Here is a 23733-nt window from a genome sequence, read left to right as displayed (position 1 = left end):
CCCTGAGCACTGGGGGGGGCCCCAGTGTCCCCATGTCCCCATGGGGGGGGCCCCAGGGACCCCCCCCCAGAGTCCCCACGTCCCCATGCATGGCGGGGTGCCCCAGTGACCCCCCATGTCCCCATGTGTGTGTGGGGGGTGTGCCCCAGTGACACCCCCCCACGTCCCCCATGCATGGGGGGGTGCCCCAGTGACCCCCCAGTGTCCCCATGTCCCCATGTGTGTGTGGGGGGTGTGGCCCAGTGACACCCCCCCCCATGTCCCCATGCATGGGGGGGTGCCCCAGTGACCCCCCCAGTGTCCCCACGTCCCATGGGGGGGGGGGGGGCGGTGTCCCCACGTCCCCGGGGGGGGGGTGTGTGTGTGTGTGCACAAGTGACCCCCACCCTTGTGCATTAGGGGGGGTGGTGTGTGTGTGGGGGGTGTGCACCCCCCACACACACCCCTCCCCCCTCTCTTCTCCCCTCCCCCCCCCCCAGCACCCCCCTCCCCCCCTCCTCCCCGAGGACAAACCGGAGCAAAATCCCACCCGCTTGGGGCAAATCCAACCCGAACTCTACGAAGGAGAATCGGGGGTGGGGGGGGGGGGGGGCCAGAGAGGAGGAGGAGGAGGAGGAGGAGGAGGAGGAGGAGAAGGAGGGGGAGGCGACGGCCCCCCCCCCCCCCTGCGGCCGCCTCAGCGTCGCCCTGCGCTACTCCTACGGCTCCCAACAACTGGTGGTCCGCGTCCTGCGCGCCCCGCGACCTCCCCCCCAAAGACGCCAACGGCTTCTCCGACCCCTACGTCAAAATCTACCTCCTCCCCGACCGCAAGAAAAAATTCCAGACCAAGGTCCATCGCAAAACCCTCAACCCCGTCTTCGAGGAGACTTTCACTTTCGGGGTCCCCTTCGCCGAACTCCCCGCTCGCCGCCTTCACTTCAGCGTCTACGATTTCGATCGCTTCGCTCGCCACGACCTGATCGGGCAGGTGGTCCTGGACAACCTGCTGGAGGCGGCCGAGCGCGGCCCCGAGGTCCCCATCTGGAGGGACATCGTGGAGGGCGGCGGGGTGAGGGGGGGCAGGGGGGGGGGTGGGTGGGGGGCGTTCGGGTTCGCGGTTTGGGGGGGCGGGGGGGGGGGGAGTTTGCACTTGCGTTTGCGGCTCGGGGTGCAGGGGGTGCGCTTGCACTTGTGTTTGCAGCGGCGGTTGCAACTTGGGTTGCGGGGGTGTTTGCGGCTTGGGGTGCAGGGGATGCGTTTGCAGTGGCGTTTGCGGTTTGGGGTGCAGGGGGTGCGCTTGCAGCGGCGTTTGCGGTTTGGGGTGCAGGGGGTGCGTTTGCAGCGGCGTTTGCGGTTTGGGGTGCAGGGGGTGCGTTTGCAGCTGCGTTTGCAGCTTGGGTGCAGGGGGTGCACTTGCAGCAGCATTTGTGGCTCGGGGTGCAGGGGGTGCGTTTGCAGCGGCATTTGCGGTTTGGGGGGCAGGGGGTGCGTTTGCAGCTGCGTTTGCGGTTTGGGGTGCAGGGGGTGCGTTTGCAGCTGCGTTGCGGTTTGGGGGGCAGGGGGTGCGTTTGCAGCTGCGTTTGCGGCTCGGGGTGCAGGGGGTGCGTTTGCAGCAGCGTTTGCAGTTTGGGGGGCAGGGGATGCATTTGCACTTGTGTTTGCAGCTTGGGGTGCAGGGCATGCACTTGCAGCAGCGTTTGCAGTTTGGGGTGCAGGGGATGCACTTGCAGCAGCGTTTGCGGCTCGGGGTGCAGGGGATGCACTTGCAGCAGCGTTTGCGGTTTGGGGGGCAGGGGATGCATTTGCACTTGCGTTTGCAGTTTGGGGGGCAGGGGGTGCATTTGCAGCTGCGTTTGCGGCTCGGGGTGCAGGGGATGCACTTGCAGCAGCATTTGTGGCTCGGGGTGCAGGGGGTGCGTTTGCAGCAGCGTTTGCAGTTTGGGGTGCAGGGGATGCATTTGCACTTGCGTTTGCAGCTTGGGGTGCAGGGGGTGCGCTTGCAGCAGCATTTGCAGTTTGGGGTGCAGGGGATGCGTTTGCAGCAGCATTTGCGGCTCGGGGTGCAGGGGGTGCGTTTGCAGCGGCGTTTGCGGTTTGGGGTGCAGGGGGTGCGTTTGCAGCTGCGTTTGCAGTTTGGGGTGCAGGGGTGCGTTTGCAGCGGCATTTGCAGCTCGGGGTGCAGGGGATGCACTTGCAGCAGCATTTGCAGCTTGGGGTGCAGGGGATGCACTTGCAGCAGCGTTTGCAGTTTGGGGGGCAGGGGATGCATTTGCACTTGCGTTTGCAGCTTGGGGTGCAGGGGTGCGTTTGCAGCGGCGTTTGCAGTTTGGGGGGCAGGGGATGCATTTGCAGCTGCGTTTGCGGCTCGGGGTGCAGGGGATGCACTTGCAGCAGCATTTGTGGCTCGGGGTGCAGGGGGTGCGTTTGCACTTGCGTTTGCGGCTCGGGGTGCAGGGGGATGCACTTGCAGCAGCATTTGTGGCTCGGGGTGCAGGGGGTGCGTTTGCAGCAGCATTTGCAGTTTGGGGTGCAGGGGGTGCATTTGCAGCTGCGTTTGCAGTTTGGGGGGCAGGGGGTGCGTTTGCGCTTGCGTTTGCAGCGGCGGTTGCAACTTAGTTTGCAGGGGTGTTTGCAGCTTAGGGTGCGTTTGCACTTGCGTTTGCAGTTTGGGGGGCAGGGGGTGCGTTTGCAGCTGCGTTTGCGGCTCGGGGTGCAGGGGGTGCGTTTGCAGCAGCATTTCAGTTTGGGGTGCAGGGGATGCACTTGCAGCAGCATTTGCAGTTTGGGGTGCAGGGGATGCACTTGCAGCAGCATTTGCAGTTTGGGGTGCAGGGGGTGCGTTTGCAGCTGCGTTTGCGGCTCGGGGTGCAGGGGGTGCGTTTGCAGCTGCGTTTGCAGCTCGGGGTGCAGGGGATGCACTTGCAGCAGCATTTGCGGCTCGGGGTGCAGGGGGTGCGTTTGCAGCGGCATTTGCGGTTTGGGGGGCAGGGGGTGCGTTTGCAGCGGCATTTGCGGTTTGGGGGGCAGGGGGTGCATTCGCACTTGCGTTTGCAGCGGCGGTTGCAACTTGGGTTGCAGGGGTGTTTGCGGCTCGGGGTGCAGGGGATGCGCTTGCAGCGGCATTCGCAGCTTGGGGTGCAGGGGATGCACTTGCAGCGGCATTTGCAGCTCGGGGTGCAGGGGATGCACTTGCAGCAGCATTTGTGGCTCGGTGCAGGGGGTGCGTTTGCAGCGGCATTTGCAGTTTGGGGGGCAGGGGGTGCGTTTGCAGCGGCATTTGCAGTTTGGGGTGCAGGGGATGCACTTGCAGCAGCATTTGCAGTTTGGGGTGCAGGGGGTGCATTTGCAGCTGCGTTTGCGGCTCGGGGTGCAGGGGGTGCGTTTGCACTTTGCATTTGCAGCTCAGGGTGCAGGGGATGCACTTGCAGCAGCATTTGTGGCTCGGGGTGCAGGGGGTGCGTTTGCAGCGGCATTTGCAGTTTGGGGGGCAGGGGGTGCGTTTGCGCTTGCGTTTGCAGCGGCGGTTGCAACTTAGTTTGCAAGGGTGTTTGCAGCTTGGGGTGCGTTTGCACTTGCGTTTGCAGTTTGGGGGGCAGGGGGTGCGTTTGCAGCTGCGTTTGCGGCTCGGGGTGCAGGGGGTGCGTTTGCAGCAGCATTTGCAGTTTGGGGTGCAGGGGATGCACTTGCAGCAGCATTTGCAGTTTGGGGTGCAGGGGGTGCGTTTGCAGCTGCGTTTGCGGCTCGGGGTGCAGGGGGTGCGTTTGCAGCTGCGTTTGCAGCTCGGGGTGCAGGGGGTGCACTTGCAGCAGCATTTGTGGCTCGGGGTGCAGGGGGTGCGTTTGCAGCGGCATTTGCAGTTTGGGGTGCAGGGGGTGCGTTTGCAGCAGCATTTGCAGTTTGGGGGGCAGGGGATGCGCTTGCAGCGGCATTTGCAGTTTGGGGTGCAGGGGATGCACTTGCAGCGGCATTTGCAGTTTGGGGTGCAGGGGATGCGCTTGCAGCAGCATTTGCAGTTTGGGGGGCAGGGGATGTGCTTGCAGCGGCATTTGCAGTTTGGGGTGCAGGGGTTGCGTTTGCACTTGCATTCGCGGTTTGGGGTGCAGGGGATGCATTTGCAGCTCAGGGTGCAGGGGATGCACTTGCACTTGTGTTTGCAGTTTGGGGTGCAGGGGATGCATTTGCATTTGCATTTGCAGCGGCGGTTGCAACTTGGGTTGCAGGAGTGTTTGCGGCTTGGGGTGCATTTGCACTTGAGTTCGCAGTCTGGGGTGCAGGGGATGCATTTGCACTTGCATTTGCAGCGGTGGTTGCAACTTAGTTTGCAGGGGTGTTTGCAGCTCGGGGTGCGTTTGCACTTGCGTTTGCAGTTTGGGGTGCAGGGGATGCATTTGCACTTGCGTTTGCAGCGGCATTTGCAGCTCGGGTGCGGGGGATGCATTTGCAGCTTAGTTTCCCGATGCATTTGCAGCCGCATTTGCAGCTGGGGTTGCAGGGGATGCATTTCCAGGGGCGTTTGCAGCCGCGTTTGCAGCTCTGGTTGCAGCTTCGCTTGCAGATGCGGTTGCAGTTCCGCTTGCATTTGCCGGTGCATTTGCAGCCGCGTTCGCAGCTCGGGGTTGCGGCCGCCCCTGCAGCTGCCCGTGCAGCTGGGGGGCGCAGGGCATGCGCCGCAGCGCCCATCGCGGCCGTGGCTGCGGCTCGGCGCTGCCTGCGCCGCCGGTTGCGGTTGTTGCGGTTTCGGCTCCAGGCGAGGGCCCGGCCCCCTCCCCCATGTCCCCTGCCCGGTGCCTCCTGACCCGTCTGACCCCTGACCCCTGACCGTGACCCCTGACCCATGTGACCCATGACCCCTGACCCGTGACCCCTGACCCTTGACCCCAACACGCCCTGACTCCCCCCCCCCTTGGACCTTGCTGCCTCCTGTCCCCTGCCCGGTGACCCCTGACCCGTGTGACCCGTGACCCCTGACCCCTGACCGTGACCCCTGACCCCTGACCCCTGACCCCTGACCCGTCTGACCCCTGACCCGTCTGACCCCTGACCCTTGACCCCAACACGCCCTGACTCCTCCCCCCCCTTGGACCTTGCTGCCTCCTGTCCCCTGCCCGGTGCCCCCTGACCCGTCTGACCCCTGACCCAGGTGACCCCTGACCCATGTGACCCATGACCCCTGACCCATGACCCCTGACCGTGACCTCTGACCCCTGACCCTTGACCCCAACACACCCGGACCCCTCCCCCCCGGACCTTGTTGCCTCCTGTCCCCTGCCCGGTGCCTCCTGACCCGTCTGACCCCTGACCCCTGACCGTGACCCCCGACCCATGTGACCCCTGACCCCTGACCCTTGACCCCAACATGCCCTGACTCCTCCCCCCCCTTGGACCTTGCTGCCTCCTGTCCCCTGCCCGGTGCCCCCTGACCCCTGTGACCCCTGACCCCTGACCGTGATCCTTGACCCCTCCCCTGACCGTGATCCTTGACCCCTCCCCCTGAAAGGACCCCTCCCCCTGCCCGTGACCCCTGACCCCTCCCCCTGTCCGTGCCCCCTGACCCCTCCCCCTGCCCGTGACCCCTGACCCCTCCCCCTGCCCGTGACCCCTCCCCCTGCCCGTGACCCCTGACCCCTCCCCCTGTCCGTGCCCCCTGACCCCTCCCCCTGCCCGTGACCCCTGACCCCTCCCCCTGACCGTGACCCCTCCCCCTGCCCGTGACCCCTGCCCGTGACCCCTGCCCGTGCCCCCTGACCCCTCCCCCTGCCCGTGCCCCCTCCCCCTGCCCGTGCCCCCTGACCCCTCCCCCTGCCCGTGCCCCCTCCCCCTGCCCGTGCCCCCTGACCCCTCCCCCTGCCCGTGCCCCCTCCCCCTGCCCGTGCCCCCTGACCCCTCCCCCTGCCCATGACCCCTCCCCCTGACCGTGACCCTGACCCCTCCCCCTACCCGTGACCCCTCCCCCTGCCCGTGCCCCCTGACCCCTCCCCCTGCCCGTGACCCCTGCCCCCTGACCGTGCCCCCTGCCCCCTGACCCCTCCCCCTGCTCGTGACCCCTCCCCCTGCCCGTGCCCCCTGACCCCTCCCCCTGCCCGTGCCCCCTCCCCCTGACCGTGCCCCCTGACCCCTCCCCCTGCCCGTGCCCCCTCCCCCTGCCCGTGCCCCCTCCCCCTGCCCGTGCCCCCTGACCCCTCCCCCTGCCCCTGCCCCCTCCCCCTGACCGTGCCCCCTCCCCCTCCCCCTGCCCGTGACCCCTCCCCCTGCCCGTGCCCCTCCCCCTGACCGTGCCCCCTCCCCCTGCCCGTGCCCCCTCCCCCTGCCCGTGACCCCTGACCCCTCCCCCTGCCCGTGCCCCCTCCCCCTGCCCGTGCCCCCTCCCCCTGCCCGTGCCCCCTCCCCCTGACCGTGCCCCTCCCCCGCAGGAGAAGGCCGACCTGGGGGAGGTGAACTTCTCCCTCTGTTACCTGCCGACCGCCGGGCGCCTGACGGTGACCGTCATCAGGGCCTCCAACCTGCGCGCCATGGACCTGACCGGCTTCTCGGGTGCGCGGGGGCACGGGGGGCACGGGGACATGGGGGGACAGGGGGACATGGGGGGCACGGGGGGCACGGGGGGGCACGGGGGGGCACGGGGGGACATGGGGGGACATGGGGGGACTTGGGGACATGGGGGGACATGGGGGGACTTGGGGGGACATGGGGACATGGGGGTACATGGGGGGATGTGGGGGGACGGGGGGACATGGGGGGACACGGGGACATGGGGGGACATGGGGGGACACGGGGGGACATGGGGACATGGGGGGCACGGGGGGACATGGGGGGACATGGGGGGACAGGGGGACATGGGGGGACATGGGGGGACATGGGGAGGACACAGGGGGACATGGGGGGACATGGGGGGACGTGGGGGGACGTGGGGACATGGGGGACATGGGGGGACATGGGGGGACATGGGGGGACAGGGGGACATGGGGGGACATGGGGGGACTTGGGGACATGGGGGCACGGGGGGCACGGGGGGACATGGGGACATGGGGGGACATGAGGGGACATGGGGACATGGGGGGATGGGGGGCACAGGGGGGCACGGGGGGGCACGGGGGGACGGGGGTACATGGGGGGACGTGGGGGGACTTGGGGGGACATGGGGACATGGGGGGACATGGGGGGATGTGGGGGGACGGGGGGACATGGGGGGACACGGGGACATGGGGGGACATGGGGGACATGGGGGGGGCACGGGGGGGCACGGGGGGACTTGGGGACACGGGAGGGCACGGGGGGACATGGGGGGATGTGGGGACATGGGGGGACATGGGGGGACATGGGGGGATGGGGGGACATGGGGACATGGGGACATGGGGGAACATGGGGGGATGGGGGGACATGGGGACATGGGGACATGGGGGGACATGGGGGGACATGGGGGGGGCACGGGGGGACATGGGGGGATGGGGGGACATGGGGACATGGGGACATGGGGGGACATGGGGGGACACAGGGGGACACGGGGGGACATAGGGACATGGGGGGACAGGGGGGGACGTGGGGGGACATGGGGGGACGTGGGGGGACAGGGGGACATGGGGGGACATGGGGGGACATGGGGGGACACGGGGGGACGGGGGGACATGGGGGGACTTGGGGACATGGGGGGACACAGGGGGACTTGGGGGACTTGGGGACATGGGGTCAAGGGGGACATGGGGGGACGTGGGGGGATGTGGGGGGACATGCGGGGACTTGGGGGGACATGGGGGGACTTGGGGGACATGGGGTCAAGGGGGACATGGGGGGACGTGGGGGGATGTGGGGGGACATGGGGGGACTTGGGGGGACATGGGGGGACTTGGGGACATGGGGACAAGGGGGACGTGGGGGGACGTGGGGGGACATGGGGACACGGGGACATGGGGACACGGGGACATGGGGGGACATGGGGGGACGTGGGGGGAACAGAGGTGGAGGGGGACAGGGGGAACATGGGGGACATGGGGGGACGGGGGGGACAGGGACATGGGGGGATGGGGGGATGGGGACATGGGGGGACATGGGGGGGACGTGGGGACATGGGGACGTGGGGGACATGGGGACATGGGGGGACGTGGGGGACATGGGGGGACATGGGGGGAACAGGGATGGAGGGGGACGGGGGGGAACATGGGGGACACGAGGACACGGGGGATGGGGATGGAGGGGGACACGGGGACACGGGGACATGGGGACATGGGGATGGGGGGATGGGGGGGACATGGGGGGACGTGGGGGGACAGGGGATGGGGGGGGTTGGGGGGGACAGGGACATGGGGGGACAGGGGGGATGGGGACAGGGGGACACGGGGGGGGACACAGGGGGACATGGGAGGATGGGGACATGGGGGGACATGGGGATGGGGGGGATGGGGGGGACAGGGACATGGGGGGACACGGGGACATGGGGGACGGGGGGGGGACGTGGGGACAGAGGGAGGGGCCACGGGGGGCTGTGAGGGCGTGGGGGGACCTGGGCAGGTGGGGGGAGGTGGGCGCTGCAAAGTGTCCGTGGGGCCCCGTGGGGTGGTCGTGAGGTGCCACGGGGCCCCGGGGGGCTCTGGGGGAGGTCGGGGGGTGCTGGGGGGCTCTGGGGGGTGCTGTGGGGTGCTGTGGGGTGCCGTGGGGAGGTCGTGGGGCTCTGTGGGGAGGTCGTGGGGCTCTGTGGGTTGGCTGTGGGGCTCTGTGGGGAGGTCTTACGGTACCATAGGACACTGTGGGGCTCTGTGGGTTGTCTGTGGGGTGCCGTGGGGCTCTGTGGGGTGCCGTGGGGCTCTGTGGGGAGGTCGTGGGGCTCTGTGGGGTGCTGTGGGGTGCCATGGGGCTCTGTGGGGAGGTTTTACGGTCCCGTAGGACACCGTGGGGCGGCCGTGGGGCTCTATGGGTTGGCTGTGGGGCTCTGTGGGGTGCCATGGGGCTCTGTGGGGAGGTCGTGGGGCTCTGTGGGTTGGCTGTGGGGCTCTGTGGGGAGGTCTTAAGGTACCATAGGACACCGTGGGGCGGCCGTGGGGCTCTGTGGGTTGTCTGTGGGGCTCTGTGGGGCTCTGTGGGGTGCCGTGGGGCTCTGTGGGTTGGCCGTGGGGCTCTGTGGGGAGGTCTTACGGTACCATAGAACACCGTGGGGCGGCCGTGGGGCTCTGTGGGTTGGCTGTGGGGCTCTGTGGGGTACTGTGGGGTGCCGTGGGGCTCTGTGGGGAGGTCTTACGGTACCATAGGACACTGTGGCGCTCTGTGGGTTGTCTGTGGGGTGCCATGGGGCTCTGTGGGGCTCTGTGGGGAGGCCGTGGGGCTCTGTGGGGTACTGTGGGGTGCCGTGGGGCTCTGTGGGTTGGCTGTGGGGTGCCGTGGGGCTCTGTGGGGCTCTGTGGAGAGGCCGTGGGGCTCTGTGGGTTGGCCGTGGGGCTCTGTGGGGAGGTCTTACGGTACCATAGGACACCGTGGGGCTCTGTGGGTTGTCTGTGGGGTGCCGTGGGGCTCTGTGGGGCGGCCGTGGGGCTCTGTGGGGAGGTCTTACGGTCCCGTAGGACACTGTGGGGCGGCCGTGGGGCTCTGTGGGTTGGCTGTGGGGCTCTGTGGGGTACTGTGGGGTGCCGTGGGGCTCTGTGGGGCTCTGTGGGGAGTTCGTGGGGCTCTGTGGGGTGCTGTGGGGTGCCGTGGGGCTCTGTGGGGAGTTCGTGGGGCTCTGTGGGGTGCTGTGGGGTGCCGTGGGGCTCTGTGGGGAGGTCGTGGGGCTCTGTGGGGAGGTCATGGGGCTCTGTGGGGTGCCGTGGGGCTCTGTGGGTTGTCTGTGGGGCTCTGTGGGGAGGTCTTACGGTCCCATAGGACACCGTGGGGCGGCCGTGGGGTTCTGTGGGTTGCTGTGGGGCGGCCGTGGGGCTCTGTGGGGTGCTGTGGGGCTCTGTGGGTTGGTCGTGGGGCTCTGTGGGGTACTGTGGGGTGCCGTGGGGCTCTGTGGGGTGCTGTGGGGCTCTGTGGCTTGTCTGTGGGGTGCCGTGGGGCTCTGTGGGGAGGTCTTATGGTCCCGTAGGACACCGTGGGGAGGTCGTGGGGCTCCATGGGGTGCTGTGGGGCTCTGTGGGTTGCTGTGGGGTGCCGTGGGGCTCTGTGGGGAGGCCGTGGGGCTCTGTGGGTTGGCTGTGGGGCTCTGTGGGGAGGTCTTATGGTACCATAGGACACCGTGGGGCTCTGTGGGGAGGTCGTGGGGCTCTGTGGGGCTCTGTGGGGTGCCGTGGGGCTCTGTGGGGAGGCCGTGGGGCTCTGTGGTGAGGTCTTATGGTACCATAGGACACCGTGGGGCTCTGTGGGTTGGCTGTGGGGCTCTGTGGGTTGTCTATGGGGTGCCGTGAGGCTCTGTGGGGAGGCCGTGGGGCTCTGTGGGGAGGTCTTACGGTCCCGTAGGACACCGTGGGGCCCGTGGGGGGTGGCGGTGGGGTGACCGTGGGGTGCCCGTGGCCCCCCCCCAGACCCCTACGTGAAGGCCTCGCTGATGGCGGAGGGCCGGCGGCTGAAGAAGCGCAAGACCTCGATCAAGAAGAACACCCTGAACCCCAGCTACAACGAGGCCCTGGTCTTCGACGTCCCCCACGAGAGCGTCCACCACGTCAGCCTCACCATCGCCGTCGTCGACTACGACTGGTGGGGGTTTGGGGGGGGGGGACCCCGCTTTGGGGGTGGGGGTGGGGGGCCTGGAGTTTGGTGGGGGGAGGGGGAAAAAGCCCTCGTGCGGGGGGGGGTTGGATGAGGGCGGGGGGGGGGGATGGGGGGGGGGGGGGGGGGGGATTTGGGGGGCTCAGAGCTCTGGGTCCCAGGTTGGGGTGCACCCTGGGTGCCCTTGGGGGGTGGGGGGGGGATTTGGGGGGCTCAGAGCTCTGGGTCCCAGGTTGGGGTGCACCCTGGGGGTCCTTGGGGGGTGTGGGGGGTATTTGGGGGGGTCTGGATCTCTAGGTCCCAGGTTGGGGTGCACCCTGGGTGCCCTTGGGGGGTGTGGGGGGCATTTGGGGGGGTCTGGATCTCTGGGTCCCAGGTTGGGGTGCACCCTGGGTGCCCTTGGGGGGTGTGGGGGGTATTTGGGGGGGTCTGGATCTCTGGGTCCCAGGTTGGGGTGCACCCTGGGTGCCCTTGGGGGGTGTGGGGGGCATTTGGGGGGATCTGGATCTCTGGGTCCCCGGTTGGGGTGACCCCCCCAGAGCCTTGGGTGCCCTTGGGGGGCATTTGGGGGTATTTGAGGGGGTCCAGAGCCCTAGGTCCCAGGTTGGGGTGCACCCTGGGTGTCCTTGGGGGGTGTAGGGGGTATTTGGGGTGCTCAGAGCTCTGGGTCCCAGGTTGGGGTGCACCCTGGGTGTCCTTGGGGGGTGTGGGGGGTATTTGGGGGGGTCTGGATCTCTGGGTCCCAGGCTGGGGTGCCCCCCCTCAGGCACCTGGGTGTCCTTGGGGGGTGTGGGGGGTATTTGGGGGGCTCAGAGCTCTGGGTCCCAGGGTGGGGTGCACCCCCTCAGGCACCTGGGTGCCCTTGGGGGGTGTGGGGGGTATTTGGGGGGGTCCAGAGCCCTGGGTCCCAGGTTGGGGTGCACCCTGGGTGTCCTTGGGGGGTGTGGGGGGCATCTGGGGGTCCCAGATCCCTGGGTCCCAGGGTGGGGTGCACCCCCTCAGGCACCTGGGTGCCCTTGGGGGGTGTGGGGGGCATTTGGGGGGTCCAGAGCCCTGGGTCCCAGGTTGGGGTGCACCCTGGGTGTCCTTGGGGGGTGTGGGGGGCATTTGGGGGGCTCAGAGCTCTGGGTCCCAGGTTGGGGTGACCCCCCCAGAGCCTTGGGTGCCCTTGGGGGGTATGGGGGGCATTTGGGGGGTCCAGAGCCCTGGGTCCCAGGTTGGGGTGCACCCTGGGTGTCCTTGGAGGGTGTGGGGGGTATTTGGGGGTCCCAGAGCCCTGGGTCCCAGGTTGGGGTGCACCCTGGGGGTCCTTGGGGGGTGTGGGGGGCATTTGGGGGGGTCTGGATCTCCGGGTCCCCGGTTGGGGTGACCCCCCCAGAGCCTTGGGTGCCCTTGGGGGGTGTGGAGGGTATTTGGGGGGGTCCAGAGCCCTAGGTCCCAGGTTGGGGTGCACCCTGGGTGCCCTTGGGGGGTGTGGGGGGCATTTGGGGTGCTCAGAGCTCTGGGTCCCAGGGTGGGGTGCACCCCCTCAGGCACCTGGGTGCCCTTGGGGGGTGTGGGGGGTATTTGGGGGGCTCAGAGCCCTGGGTCCCAGGTTGGGGTGCACCCTGGGTGTCCTTGGGGGGTGTGGGGGGCATTTGGGGGGGTCTGGATCTCCAGGTCCCCGGTTGGGGTGCACCCTGGGTGCCCTTGGGGGGGTGTGGGGGGTATTTGGGGGGGTCTGGATCTCTGGGTCCCCGGTTGGGGTGACCCCCCCAGAGCCTTGGGTGCCCTTGGGGGGTATGGGGGGCATTTGGGGGATCCAGAGCCCTGGGTCCCAGGTTGGGGTGCACCCTGGGTGCCCTTGGGGGGTGTGGGGGGTATTTGGGGGGGTCCAGAGCCCTAGGTCCCAGGTTGGGGTGCACCCTGGGTGTCCTTGGGGGGTGTAGGGGGTATTTGGGGTGCTCAGAGCTCTGGGTCCCAGGTTGGGGTGCACCCTGGGTGTCCTTGGGGGGTGTGGGGGGTATTTGGGGGGGTCTGGATCTCTGGGTCCCAGGCTGGGGTGCCCCCCCTCAGGCACCTGGGTGCCCTTGGGGGGTGTGGGGGGTATTTGGGGGGGTCCAGAGCCCTAGGTCCCAGGTTGGGGTGCACCCTGGGTGTCCTTGGGGGGTGTGGGGGGCATCTGGGGGTCCCAGATCCCTGGGTCCCAGGGTGGGGTGACCCCCCCAGAGCCTTGGGTGCCCTTGGGGGGTGTGGGGGGCATTTGGGGGATCCAGAGCCCTGGGTCCCAGGTTGGGGTGCACCCTGGGTGTCCTTGGGGGGTGTGGGGGGCATTTGGGGGGCTCAGAGCTCTGGGTCCCCGGTTGGGGTGACCCCCCCAGAGCCTTGGGTGCCCTTGGGGGGTATGGGGGGCATTTGGGGGGTCCAGAGCCCTGGGTCCCAGGTTGGGGTGCACCCTGGGTGTCCTTGGAGGGTGTGGGGGGTATTTGGGGGTCCCAGAGCCCTGGGTCCCAGGTTGGGGTGCACCCTGGGTGTCCTTGGGGGGTGTGGGGGGTATTTGGGGGGGTCTGGATCTCTGGGTCCCCGGTTGGGGTGACCCCCCCAGAGCCTTGGGTGCCCTTGGGGGGTGTGGGGGGCATTTGGGGGATCCAGAGCCCTGGGTCCCAGATTGGGGTGCACCCTGGGTGCCCTTGGGGGGTGTGGGGGGCATTTGGGGGTCCCAGATCCCTGGGTCCCAGGTTGGGGTGCACCCTGGGTGCCCTTGGGGGGTGTGGGGGGTATTTGGGGGGGTCTGGATCTCTGGGTCCCAGGTTGGGGTGCACCCTGGGTGCCCTTGGGGGGTGTGGGGGGTATTTGGGGGTCCCAGAGCCCTGGGTCCCAGGTTGGGGTGCACCCTGGGTGTCCTTGGGGGGTGTGGGGGGCATTTGGGGGGGTCTGGATCTCTGGGTCCCAGGTTGGGGTGCACCCTGGGTGTCCTTGGGGGGTGTGGGGGGTATTTGGGGGGGTCTGGATCTCTAGGTCCCAGGTTGGGGTGCACCCTGGGTGCCCTTGGGGGGTGTGGGGGGCATTTGGGGGGGTCTGGATCTCTGGGTCCCAGGTTGGGGTGCACCCTGGGTGTCCTTGGGGGGTGTGGGGATCATTTGGGGGGTCCAGATCCCTGGGTCCCAGGTTGGGGTGCCCCCCCCCAGAGCCTTGGGTGCCCTTGGTTGGGGTGGGGGGCATTTGGGGTGCCTGGACCCCTGGGTTCCCTTGGGGGGTCATGGGGGAGTATTTGGGGTGCCTAAACCCCTGGGTCCCAGATTGGGTTGCCCCCCCCAGACACCTGGGTGCCCTTGGGGGTATGGGGGGCATTTGGGGTGCCCAGACACTGGGGTCCCAGATTGCGGTGCCCCCCTGGGTCCCCATGAGAGGGGCATGGGGGAGCATTTGGGGTGCCCGAACCCCCGGGTGCATGGGTCCCTTTGGGTGGGCGTGGGGGGTATTCGGGTGCCGGGGCGGGGGGCGGGGGGGTGCGGGGTGCCATGGGGTGTCCCCCCCGCAGCATCGGGCACAACGAGGTGATCGGGCTCTGCCGGGTGGGCAGCGACGCCGAGGGGCCGGGCCGGGAGCACTGGGCGCAGATGCTGGCCAACCCCCGCAAGCCCATCGAGCACTGGCACACGCTGGTGGAGGTGAGCCCCCCGCCCGCCCCGCCACCCCCGGCACCCACGGGACCCCCCGGCACCCACGGGACCCCCCAGCACCCACGGGACCCCCCGGCACCCACGGGACCCCTCGGCACCCACGGGACCCCCCAGCACCTGTGGGGCACCCCCAGCACCCGTAGTGAACCCATGGAACCCCCCCCCCAGCACCCACGGGACCCCCAGCACCCACGGGACCCCCGGCACCCACGGGACCCCCCGGCACCCACGGGACCCCCCAGCACCCATAGTGAACCCATGGAACCCCCCCCCAGCACCCACGGGACCCCCAGCACCCACGGGACCCCCCGGCACCCATGGGACCCCTCAGCACCAGTGGGGCACCCCCAGCACCCATAGTGAACCCATGGAACCCCCCCCCAGCACCCACGGGACCCCCAGCACCCACGGGACCCCCCGGCACCCACGGGACCCCCCAGCACCAGTGGGGCACCCCCAGCACCCGTAGTGAAGCCATGGAACCCCCCCAGCACCCATGGGACCCCCAGCACCCAGGGGACTCCCCGGCACCCACGGGACCCCCCAGCACCAGTGGGGTACCCCCAGCACCCGTAGTGAAGCCATGGAACCCCCCCAGCACCCATGGGACTCCCAGCACCCGTGGGGCACCCCAGCACCCATGGGGTACCCCCAGCACCCGTAGTGAACCCATAGAAGCCCCCCAGCACTCTCGGGACCCCAGCACCCGTGGGGCACCCCCAGCACCCTTGGGAGCCCCCAGCACCCGTAGTGAAGCCATGGAACCCCCCCAGCACCCCTGGGACCCCCAGCACCTAGGGGACCCCCCGGCACCCGTGGGGCACCCGAGCACCCATGGGGCACCCCCAGCACCCGTAGTGAACCCATGGATCCCCCCCCAGCACCCACGGGACCCCCCGGCACCCACGGGACCCCCCAGCACCCGTGGGGCACCCCCAGCACCCATAGTGAACCCATGGAACCCCCCCCCCAGCACCCACGGGACCCCCAGCACCCACGGGACCCCCCGGCACCCACGGGACCCCCCAGCACCAGTGGGGTACCCCCAGCACCCGTAGTGAACCCATGGACCCCCCCTCAGCACCCACGGGACCCCCAGCACCCACGGGACCCCTCAGCACCCATGGGACCCCCCAGCACCCGTGGGGCACCCCCAGCACCCGTAGTGAACCCATGGAACCCCCCCCAGCACCCCTGGGACCCCCAGCACCCACGGGACCCCCCGGCACCCATGGGACCCCTCAGCACCAGTGGGGCACCCCCAGCACCCGTAGTGAACCCATGGAACCCTCCCAGCACCCCTGGGACCCCCAGCACCCAGGGGACTCCCCGGCACCCACGGGACCCCTCAGCACCCGTGGGGCACCCCCAGCACCCGTAGTGAAGCCATGGAACCCCCCCAGCACCCATGGGACCCCCAGCACCCGTGGGGCACCCCAGCACCCATGGGGTACCCCCAGCACCAGTGGGGTACCCCCAGCACCCGTAGTGAACCCATAGAAGCCCCCCAGCACTCTCGGGACCCCAGCACCCGTGGGGCACCCCCAGCACCCTTGGGAGCCCCAGCACCCGTAGTGAAGCCATGGAACCCCCCCAGCACCCCTGGGACCCCCAGCACCTAGGGGACCCCCCGGCACCCGTGGGGCACCCGAGCACCCATGGGGCACCCCCAGCACCCGTAGTGAACCCATGGATCCCCCCCCAGCACCCACGGGACCCCCCGGCACCCACGGGACCCCCCAGCACCCGTGGGGCACCCCCAGCACCCATAGTGAACCCATGGAACCCCCCCCCCCAGCACCCACGGGACCCCCAGCACCCACGGGACCCCCCGGCACCCACGGGACCCCCCAGCACCAGTGGGGTACCCCCAGCACCCGTAGTGAACCCATGGACCCCCCCTCAGCACCCACGGGACCCCCAGCACCCACGGGACCCCTCAGCACCCATGGGACCCCCCAGCACCCGTGGGGCACCCCCAGCACCCGTAGTGAACCCATGGAACCCCCCCCAGCACCCCTGGGACCCCCAGCACCCACGGGACCCCTCAGCACCCATGGGACCCCCCAGCACCAGTGGGGCACCCCCAGCACCTGTAGTGAACCCATGGAAACCCTCCCAGCACCCACGGACCCCCCAGCACCCACGGGACCCCCCAGCACCCGTGGGGCACCCCCAGCACCCATAGTGAACCCATAGAACCCCCCCCCAGCACCCACGGGACCCCCAGCACCCACGGGACCCCCCGGCACCCACGGGACCCCTCAGCACCAGTGCGGTATCCCCAGCACCCGTAGTGAACCCATGGACCCCCCCCCCAGCACCCACGGGACCCCCAGCACCCACGGGACCCCCCGGCACCCACGGGACCCCCAGCACCCGTGGGGCTCCCCAGCACCCATGGGTCATCCCCTGCACCCATGGGACCCCCCAGCACCCACGGGACCCGCAGCACCCACGGGACCCCCCAGCACCCATGGGGCACCCCAGCACCCATGGGTCATCCCCTGCACCCATGGGACCCCTCAGCACCCACGGGACCCCCAGCACCCTCGGGACCCCCCAGCACCCGTGGGGCACCCCTGGGATCTGTGGGGCACCCCCAGCACCCGTGCAAGGGCCCTTGTGCGAGTGTCCCCCCGCGAAGTGTCCCCACGAGTGTCCTCGTGCGAGGGTCCCTGTGCGAGGGTCCCCACGAGGGTCCCCACAAGGGTCCTCGTGCGAGGGTCCCTGTGCGAGTGTCCCCACAAGTGTCCCCGTGCGAGCGTCCTCGTGCGAGTGTCTCCACGAGTGTCCCCCTGTCAGTGTCCCCACACGAGTGTCCCTGTGTGAGCGTCCCCCTGTGAGTGTCCCCGTGCGAGGGTCCCCGTGCGAGCGTCCCCACGAGTGTCCCCACAAGTGTCCCCGTGTGAGTGTCCTCGTGCGAGCATCCCCACAAGTGTCCCCACGAGTGTCCTCGTGCAAGCGTCCTCGTGCGAGTGTCCCCACGCGAGTGTCCCCACGAGTGTCCCCACGAGTGTCCCCGTGTGAGGGTCCTCGTGCGAGTGTCTCCACGAGTGTCCCCCTGTCAGTGTCCCCACACGAGTGTCCCTGTGTGAGCGTCCTCGTGCAAGTGTCCTCGTGCGAGCGTCCCCACGTGAGGGTCCCCATGCGAGGGTCCCCACGAGTGTCCCCATGCAAGTGTTCCTGTGCGAGTGTCCCCCCACGAGTGTCCCCGTGCGAGTGTCCCCGTGTGAGGGTCCCCACAAGGGTCCCCACGTGAGCGTCCCTGTGCGAGGGTCCCCGTGCAAGTGTCCCCGTGCGAGGGTCCCGACGAGTGTCCCCGTCAGTGTCCCCACGCGAGTGTCCCTGTGTGAGCATCCTCGTGCGAGCGTCCTCGTGCGAGTGTCCCCACGCGAGTGTCCCCACGAGTGTCCCCATGAGTGTCCCCGTGCAAGGGTCCCCGTGCGAGCGTCCCCGTGCGAGGGTCCCCACGAGTGTCCCCACGAGGGTCCCCGTGCGAGGGTCCCCACGAGTGTCCCCGTGCAAGCGTCCCCGTGCGAGTGTCCCCGTGTGAGTGTCCCCATGTGAGCGTCCCCATGAGTGTCCTCGTGCGAGTGTCCCCGTGCGAGGGTCCCCACGAGGGTCCCCATGAGGGTCCCCACGAGTGTCCTCGTGCGAGTGTCTCCACGAGTGTCCCCCTGTCAGTGTCCCCACACGAGTGTTCCTGTGCGAGCGTCCTCGTGCGAGTGTCCCCGTGCGAGGGTCCCTGTGCGAGCATCCCCACGAGTGTCCCCATGCGAGCATCCTTGTGCGAGTGTCCCCATGCGAGTGTCCCTGTGCGAGGGTCCCCACAAGTGTCCCTGTGCGAGTGTCCTCGTGCGAGTGTCCCCACGAGTGTCCCCCTGTCAGTGTCCCCACGCGAGTGTCCCTGTGCGAGCGTCCTCGTGCGAGGGTCCCCACGCGAGTGTCCCCACGAGTGTCCCCATGAGTGTCCCCATGAGTGTCCCCTTGCAAGTGTCCCCGGGCGAGGGTCCCCACGAGGGTCCCCACGAGTGTCCCCATGAGCGTCCCCGTGCGAGTGTCTCCACGAGTGTCCCCCTGTCAGTGTCCCCACACGAGTGTCCCTGTGTGAGCGTCCTCGTGCAAGTGTCCTCGTGCGAGCGTCCCCACGTGAGGGTCCCCATGCGAGGGTCCCCACGAGTGTCCCCATGCAAGTGTTCCTGTGCGAGTGTCCCCCCACGAGTGTCCCCGTGCGAGTGTCCCCACGAGGGTGCCGAGTGTCCCCACGAGGGTCCTCCCGAGTGTCCCCACGAGGGTCCCCACGAGTGTCCCCGTGCGAGTGTCCCCGTGCGAGGGTCCCCACAAGGGTCCCCACGTGAGCGTCCCTGTGCGAGGGTCCCCATGCAAGTGTCCCCGTGCGAGGGTCCCGACGAGTGTCCCCGTCAGTGTCCCCACGCGAGTGTCCCTGTGTGAGCATCCTCGTGCGAGCGTCCTCGTGCGAGTGTCCCCACGCGAGTGTCCCCACGAGTGTCCCCATGAGTGTCCCCGTGCAAGGGTCCCCGTGCGAGCGTCCCCGTGCGAGGGTCCCCACGAGTGTCCCCACGAGTGTCCCCGTGCAAGCGTCCCCGTGCGAGGGTCCCCGTGCGAGTGTCCCCGTGTGAGCGTCCCCATGAGTGTCCTCGTGCGAGTGTCCCCGTGCGAGGGTCCCCACGAGGGTCCCCATGAGGGTCCCCACGAGTGTCCTCGTGCGAGTGTCTCCACGAGTGTCCCCCTGTCAGTGTCCCCACACGAGTGTTCCTGTGCGAGCGTCCTCGTGCGAGTGTCCCCGTGCGAGGGTCCCTGTGCGAGCATCCCCACGAGTGTCCCCACGCGAGCGTCCTCGTGCGAGTGTCCCCACGTGAGTGTCCCTGTGCGAGGGTCCCCACAAGTGTCCCTGTGCGAGTGTCCTCGTGCGAGTGTCCCCACGAGTGTCCTCACGAGTGTCCCCGTGCGAGGGTCCCCACGAGTGTCCCCCTGTCAGTGTCCCCATGCGAGTGTCCCTGTGCGAGCGTCCTCGTGCGAGGGTCCCCACGCGAGTGTCCCCACGAGTGTCCCCATGAGTGTCCCCTTGCAAGTGTCCCCGTGCGAGCGTCCCCACGAGTGTCCCCGGGCGAGGGTCCCCACGAGGGTCCCCACGAGTGTCCCCATGAGCGTCCCCGTGTGAGGGTCCCCACGAGTGTCCTCGTGCGAGTGTCTCCACGAGTGTCCCCCTGTCAGTGTCCCCACGCGAGTGTCCCTGTGCGAGCGTCCTCGTGCGAGGGTCCCCGTGCGAGGGTCCCCACGCGAGTGTCCCCATGAGTGTCCCCGTGCGAGGGTCCCCGTGCGAGGGTCCCCACGAGTGTCCCCACGTGAGCGTCCTTGTGCGAGTGTCCCCCCACGAGTGTCCCCGTGCAAGTGTCCCCACGAGGGTGCCCACGAGTGTCCCCGTGCGAGGGTCCCCACGAGTGTCCCCGTTCAAGTGTCCCCGTGCGAGCGTCCCCACGCGAGCATCCCCACGAGTGTCCCCACGCGAGCGTCCTTGTGCGAGTGTCCTCGTGCGAGTGTCCCCACGCGAGTGTCCCCACGAGTGTCCCCATGTGAGGGTCCCCGTGCGAGTGTCTCCACGAGTGTCCCCCTGTCAGTGTCCCCACACAAGTGTCCCTGTGTGAGCGTCCTTGTGCGAGTGTCCCCGTGCGAGGGTCCCCACGAGGGTCCCCGTGCGAGCGTCCCCCTGTGAGTGTCCCCGTGCGAGCGTCCCCGTGCAAGCGTCCCCACGAGTGTCCCCGTGCAAGCGTCCCCGTGCGAGTGTCCCCATGAGTGTCCTCGTGCGAGTGTCCCCGTGCGAGGGTCCCCACGAGGGTCCCCACGAGGGTCCCCGTGCGAGCGTCCCCCTGTGAGTGTCCCCGTGCGAGTGTCCCCGTGTGAGTGTCCCCACGAGTGTCCCCGTGCGAGTGTCCCCGTGCGAGGGTCCCCACGAGGGTCCCCACGAGGGTCCCCACGAGTGTCCCCATGCGAGCGTCCCCGTGCAAGGGTCCGTGCGAGGGTCCCCACGAGTGTCCCCGTGCGAGGGTCCCCGTGCGAGGGTCCCCACGAGGGTCCCCACGAGGGTCCCCGTGCGAGCGTCCCCGTGCGCAGGAGAAGGCGCTGGGGCTGGCGGCCAAGGGGTCGGCGCGGGACAAACCCGGCGTCGTGGTGGAGCCCGTCAGCCCCCACTGAGCCCAGTGAGCCCGGCACTGGGGGCACTGGGAGGGACTGGGAGGGACTGGGAGCTGCACTGGGAGCACTGGGAGGGACTGGGAGGGACTGGGAGCTGCACTGGGAGGGACTGGGAGCTGGGTGGGAGGCGCTGGGGGGGGGCTGGGAGGCACTGGGAGCTGCACTGAGGGCACTGGGAGGGACTGGGAGCTGGGTGGGAGGCACTGGGGGGCGCTGGGAGAGACTGGGAGCTGGGTGGGAGGCACTGAGGGGGGCTGGGAGGCATTGGGAGGCACTGGGAGCTGCACTGGGGGCACTGGGAGGGACTGGGAGCTGCACTGAGGGAACTGGGAGCTGTGTGGGGGGCACTGGGGTGGACTGGGAGGCACTGGGAGCTGCACTGGGGGCACTGGGAGGGACTGGGAGCTGCACTGAGGGAACTGGGAGCTGTGTGGGGGGCACTGGGGTGGACTGGGAGGCACTGGGAGCTGCACTGGGGGCACTGGGGTGGACTGGGAGGCACTGGGAGCTGCACTGGGGGCACTGGGAAGGACTGGGAGCTGTGTGGGGGGCACTGGGGGGTTCTGGGAGGGACTGGGAGCTGCGTGGGAGGCACTGGGAGGCACTGGGGGGGCCTGGGAGGGACTGGGAGATGTGTGGGGAGCACTGGGGGTTCGGGGGAGGGACTGGGAGGCACTGGGGGGGACTGGGGGAACACTGGGTTTGACTGGGAGTGGCACTGGGCGACACTGGGTTTGACTGGGAGTGGCACTGGGAGGCACTGGGAAGGCACAGGGCGGCACTGGGAGCTGCACTGGGACGCACTGGGAGCTACATGGGTGGCACTGGGAGGACTCTGGGTGGCACTGGGGGCCACTGGGAGAGACTGGGAGGCACTGGGAGCTGCATGGGGGGACCCGGGCCATGCTGGGGTGTCACTTTATCAGACTGGGAGGGCACTCTACCATACTGGGGGGGTACTGGGCCATACTGGGGGGCACTGGGCCATACTGGGGCAGCACCAGCCCGTATTGGGAGGGCACTGGATCATACTGGACAGCACGGACCCATACTGGGGGGCACTGGGCTATACTGGGGGGGCATTTACCATACTGGGAGGGCACTTTACCATACTGGGGGGGCACTGGGCCATACTGGCCATACTGGGAGGGCACTGAATCATACTGGACAGCACTGGGCCATACTGGGAGGAGCACCGGCCCATACTGGGGGGGCACTTTACCATACTGGGGGGATACTGGGCCATACTGGGGGGGACTTTACCATACTGGGGGGGTAATGGGCCATACTGGGGGGCACTTTACCATACTGGGAGGGCATTTTACCATACTGGGGGGCACCGAGCCATACTAGGGGGGGCACTTTACCATACTGGTGAATACTGGGCCATACTGGGGTTGCACTTTACCATACTGGGGGGACACTTTACCATACTGGGGGCATACTGGGCCATATTAGGGGGCACACTTTACCATACTGGGAGCATACTGGGCCATATTAGGGGGCACTGGGCCATACTGGGGCAGGACCAGGCCATGCTGGAAAGCACGTGGCCATACTGGGAGGGTACTGGATCATACTGGGCAGCACTGGGCTATACTGGGGGGGCACTAGGCCATACTGGGGTGGCACTTTATCATACTGGGGGGCACTTTACCATACTGGGGGGATACTGGGCCATACTGGGGGGGCACTTTACCATACTGGTGGATACTGGGCCATACTGGGGGGGCACTTTACCATACTAGGGGGCACTGGGCCATACTGGGGGAGGCACCAAGCCATACTGGGGGGGCACTTTACCATACTGGGCAGGGGTACTGGGCCATACTGGGGTGGCACTTTACCATACTGGGGGGGTACTGGGCCATACTGGGGGGCACTTTACCATACTAGGGGGCACTGGGCGATACTGGATGGGGGCACCAAGCCATACTGGGGGGGCACTTTACCATACTGGGCAGGGGTACTGGGCCATACTGGGGGGGCACTTTACCATACTGATGGATACTGGGCCATACTGGGGGGGCACTTTACCATACTGATGGATACTGGGCCACACTGGGGGGGCACTTTACCATACTGGTGGATACTGGGCCATACTGGGGGGGCACTTTACCATACTAGGGGGCACTGGGCCATACTGGGGGAGGCACCAAGCCATACTGGGGGGGCACTTTACGGTACTGGGGGGGCACTTTACCGTACTGGGGGGGTACTGGGCCATACTGGGGGGCACTTTACTATACGGGGGGGGCATTTTACCATACTGGGGAGCACCGGGCCATACTGGGAGGGCATTTTTACTCTACTGGTGGATACCGGGCCATACTGGGGGGCACTTTACCATACTGGGAGGGCACTTTGCCATACTGGTCGGGCACATTACCATACTGGGGGGGCACTGGGCCATACTGGGAGGCCACTGGGTCATACTGGGAGGGTGCTGACCCCTCTCTCCCGCAGGCGGTGGGGCCGGAGGCGCCGACCCGGCCGGGGGGGCCCCGACACCGAAGCCATAGGGACCCCCGGGCCCCCCCCCCGGGCCCCCGACCTGCACGACAAGGGGGGGCCCGGCCCCCCCCCCACTGTGAACCCCGACGTCCGGGTCGGGGGGGGGGGGGGGGGCCCCCCCGCAGCCACGCGAAGGACCCAGGTGTCCCCCTCCCCACCCCCCCCCCAATGTGTTCGTATGTGGGGGGGGCCCTTGGAGGGACCCAGGCGTCCGGGTGCCCCCCACCCCCTCTTTGTGTCATGTGTCATGTGGGGGGGGCCCCCAAAAGGGACCCAGATGTCCGGGTGCCCCCCACCCTTCCCCCTTGTGTGTGTCTATGGGAGGGGGGCCCCCCCAAAGTGGACCCAGGGGTCCGGGAGCCCCCCCATCCCCCCCCCCCAATGTTTATGTATGTGGGGGCCCCCCCAAAGTGGACCCAGGTGTCCCCAAGCCCCCGTGTGTCCCCGGGGGGGCCCCCCCCGTCCCGTGTCCCTGCGTGTGGGGCCGGGGGGGGCCCCAGAAGCCATAAACCCCCCAATAAACCCCCCAGGAGCCGCCTGCGCCTCCCTGCGCCGGGGGGGGACGGGGGGACGGGGGGACACTGGGATGGGACGGGGGGACACTGGGGTGGGGGGATGGGGGGACACTGGGATGGGGGGACACTGGGACAGGGGAATGGGGGGACACTGGGATGGGACGGGGGGACACTGG

The 23733-nt window shown here is 68.8% G+C and overlaps 1 protein-coding gene across 1 annotated transcript; it reads left to right on the top strand.

Moving 5' to 3' along the window:
* Positions 1-500: 500 nt before the first annotated feature.
* On the top strand, positions 501-23562 carry SYT3 (synaptotagmin 3; the record flags this gene model as incomplete). Its single annotated transcript, XM_075138778.1, is given in 8 exon segments — positions 501-662; positions 664-738; positions 740-1051; positions 6393-6513; positions 10467-10638; positions 14171-14300; positions 20448-20533; positions 22995-23562. Coding segments are annotated over 7 exon segments (1053 nt in total), but the record flags the coding sequence as incomplete, so codon positions are not given.
* Between the last annotated feature and the right edge of the window lie 171 nt (positions 23563-23733).

This window comes from Calonectris borealis, unplaced genomic scaffold (assembly GCF_964195595.1).
Source record: "Calonectris borealis unplaced genomic scaffold, bCalBor7.hap1.2 HAP1_SCAFFOLD_59, whole genome shotgun sequence".
Taxonomy (NCBI): domain Eukaryota; kingdom Metazoa; phylum Chordata; class Aves; order Procellariiformes; family Procellariidae; genus Calonectris; species Calonectris borealis.
The sequence above is the reverse complement of the archived record's forward strand: the minus strand, read 5'-3'. Positions and strand labels throughout refer to the sequence as shown.